Consider the following 2,821-nt stretch of genomic DNA (forward strand, 5'->3'; position numbering starts at 1 on the left):
GCTGCACCAATTGCAATCCTGGCTACCCTACGATGGATGCGCTATGCCCCCCCTTTCTCGATGCTACAAACACTTCAACAAACAACCCCAGTCTACAAGCAGGTGATTGCGGGTGGGGGGGTTTATTTTCCGGTGCGATAGCAGAAGAGCCGATTCTACCGCAGCCAGCTACGCAAGAAGAAGGGGCGGGGAAGACAGAGCAACAGGATGGTATTGGACCTATTTCACGGCTCGAAGACCATGTAGGTACATTCGGGGTGCGAACAACACTGCAGGAAACCAAGGCGGAGATCGATTCTTTCCGAGACCAGGTCGTTCCCCAGATCGTATCGGAGGTCATGACCAAGGTTCTAGCCCAGATCGAAGACAGAATCTGGGGAAAGATAGAAGCGCAGCTAGCCGATCTCAATACGAAGTTAGCAGGTCCTCTATTGAAAAGCAGTGTTGGTTGCTAACGCCGTAGTAGGATGCAAGATGATACCGCTCGCTTTAATAAGGAGACTAACGAGAACGTTCGGAAGCTAAAGGTCTGGTCGGATCGCCTCGAATCATTCGTAACGAAATTGGCGAAAGAACGGTAGAAGCAAGTGTTACCCCGTTTGGAGGGCCGAGGGCACTTGGGCTAGTCAGGGGATGCCAACACCGGCGGAAATACCTTCAAGGATGGATTTCAGGCTGTGTTTCTCATAGACAGGGTACCTGTGAAGTTTCCAGTTGGTCTCCAATATACGATAAAAGTCTCCTTTGCTGTACACTACTTGTCGTGTTATTGTCTGTTTCTTTCTCTATTTGGCTTTGCCTTACCGTACGAGCGTTTTGTACTCATTCAAAGCCGTCCGCGAAGAGATGGTAAGGTACAGAATCCAGTCATCACGGTCCCCGACAGGCTTACGAAGTGGCACTTCCAATATATCAAATGCCATTCAGGGCTGATATACATTCGAATAAACTCCAGCCCTGATATGGCTTTCGATGCTATATCACGCAGATAGGCTGGCCTTCCCGGGAAACGAGAAAAGATGGAACAAGGGGACTTATCTATCGGCTGGCGCTGTCCAAGCTAAGTTACAAGGAGCAAACTTCTGACCCCGGGAATGAACCAACGATCTATATAACCCAAATACGTACAGCGTGATAGATGTGGTAATAGCCCCATTAATAGTGCATACTTACGTAGGTACGTATTGTGCTTTTATGCCAGACGGGCTGAACTCAAGGTATGGTATTTATACGGTAATATGCAATAATATAGAGATGCGCAGTAGCCGTAAGTCATGGGGTTGGTTCCTGCAAAGTGTTTAAGATCGGCCCGAGCTACGTCTCTATCCTCGCATTTTGCGGCCCGTCCTACCCAGCCCCGTTGCCGCATAACCGACACCCCTTCTCACAGAAACGGTTTAAAGCTGCCTTCTTAAGGAAGGATCAACCCACATCTACCTGGTAGGTTCCTTTCGCGGTAAGGTAATGGAAAAAGGTCGACTAGGTACCCAGGTAGCGTCGCAAGGGGTGCCGTAGCAAGTTGGTAACCAAGGGAATATACATACCTACAGCTTGCACTCACTGCCAATGTAACATCAGGGCGGGGGTGGTTCACTCGCCCCGAGGGGAGATCTATTCACATGACAGGAGATCCATGCATGCAAGTTGCCATCCATCATTATTAATCAATTATACTACAGGCGCATTTCCAAAGCGTAATATATATATGTAGCAGCTACGTTGACCAATAGGGTCGCGCATCTATTTGCTCTTCATTCATGGCACGCCGGCGGCTTCGTCGCTGTTGCTTCTCTTTTTCGTACATTTTCTTAGCTTCGGGATGGTACTTTAGCCTCATCTTCCGGCCTCCGTTGGACTTTGTATGTCGGGACAAATGCTGTCGCCAGTTGTCTCGTCGGTTGAAAGATTTACTACAGAACGGGCAGGGGAATTGTTCTGCGTCTTTATTATGGTGACTATCGTCCATCTCAGTGAAATTCTATATGATATGTAGGTAGGTGAGGTAGAATACATGGACGTGTGTCGTTTAAGATGCTCCAACCTTGCCCATGCGAGGTGGGCGCATTCAGGTGCGGCGCACTTAAATGACTTTTGGGAGGAGGAAGATGCTTCCGCCCTGTCTTCAGCTGGCTTAGGTCTAGGTGTAGGTTGGAAGGCTGGCTGATTGACAATAGCCGGCGGATCAATAAGAACCGGCTGGGCGCCGTACTCGCCTAGGAGAGGGTCGATAGGGTAAGCATTGGTATAAGTATTGGCGCTGTTCCTAATCAGCGGATACCAGAATTCATCAAAGATCCAAGGACCAGTCGTCGGTAAATAAGGTGAAAAGAAATCCATTGTAAATTAAAGAACAAAGTGATTCCGCAGGTACGAAACGACAGAGGCGTAATTAGGAGGGCATATATTATGGGTTGCACCAAAATAAATTGGACGAGGGCCTACACAGGGAATAAAAGAAACGGGACATGGATAAGATATCATAGTAAATAAATAATCATTCAATTTTAATATAACTAAGGATTACTTAATTCCCCATGGTTAAAAAAAGGTCCTAAAAATGGTACACGTCTTATTCGCGTGCCATTTATTAGACATAACAGTCTTAACTGCCTAATATCCTATCGTTTTTATACTAGCAATTGAACTGTTGGTTATATATATAGCTGTATTTAGTTTTTATTACCTACGTTACTATCTCGTATAAGAAGGCCTGTATTATATCCTTGGTGGAAATTTCGCAGTTGGGCGTGTGCTGAGTTGATTTACGCCACAATCGCTTCCCGACAACTTGGATACGCTACTACAAACGGCTTAATTTGTC

At 46.7% G+C, this 2,821-nt stretch overlaps 1 protein-coding gene across 1 annotated transcript; it reads right to left on the reverse strand.

Moving 5' to 3' along the window:
- Positions 1-1,572: 1,572 nt before the first annotated feature.
- Positions 1,573-2,038, reverse strand: F4822DRAFT_423551 (uncharacterized protein). Its single transcript, XM_051459991.1, has one exon. The coding sequence runs from the start codon at positions 1,964-1,966 to the stop codon at positions 1,715-1,717; it is 252 nt and encodes an 83-aa protein (XP_051308280.1). The 5' UTR covers positions 1,967-2,038; the 3' UTR covers positions 1,573-1,714.
- Positions 2,039-2,821: the final 783 nt, after the last annotated feature.

This window comes from Hypoxylon trugodes (genome assembly GCF_022578975.1).
Source record: "Hypoxylon trugodes strain CBS 135444 unplaced genomic scaffold F4822scaffold_49, whole genome shotgun sequence".
Taxonomy (NCBI): Eukaryota; Fungi; Ascomycota; class Sordariomycetes; order Xylariales; family Hypoxylaceae; genus Hypoxylon; species Hypoxylon trugodes.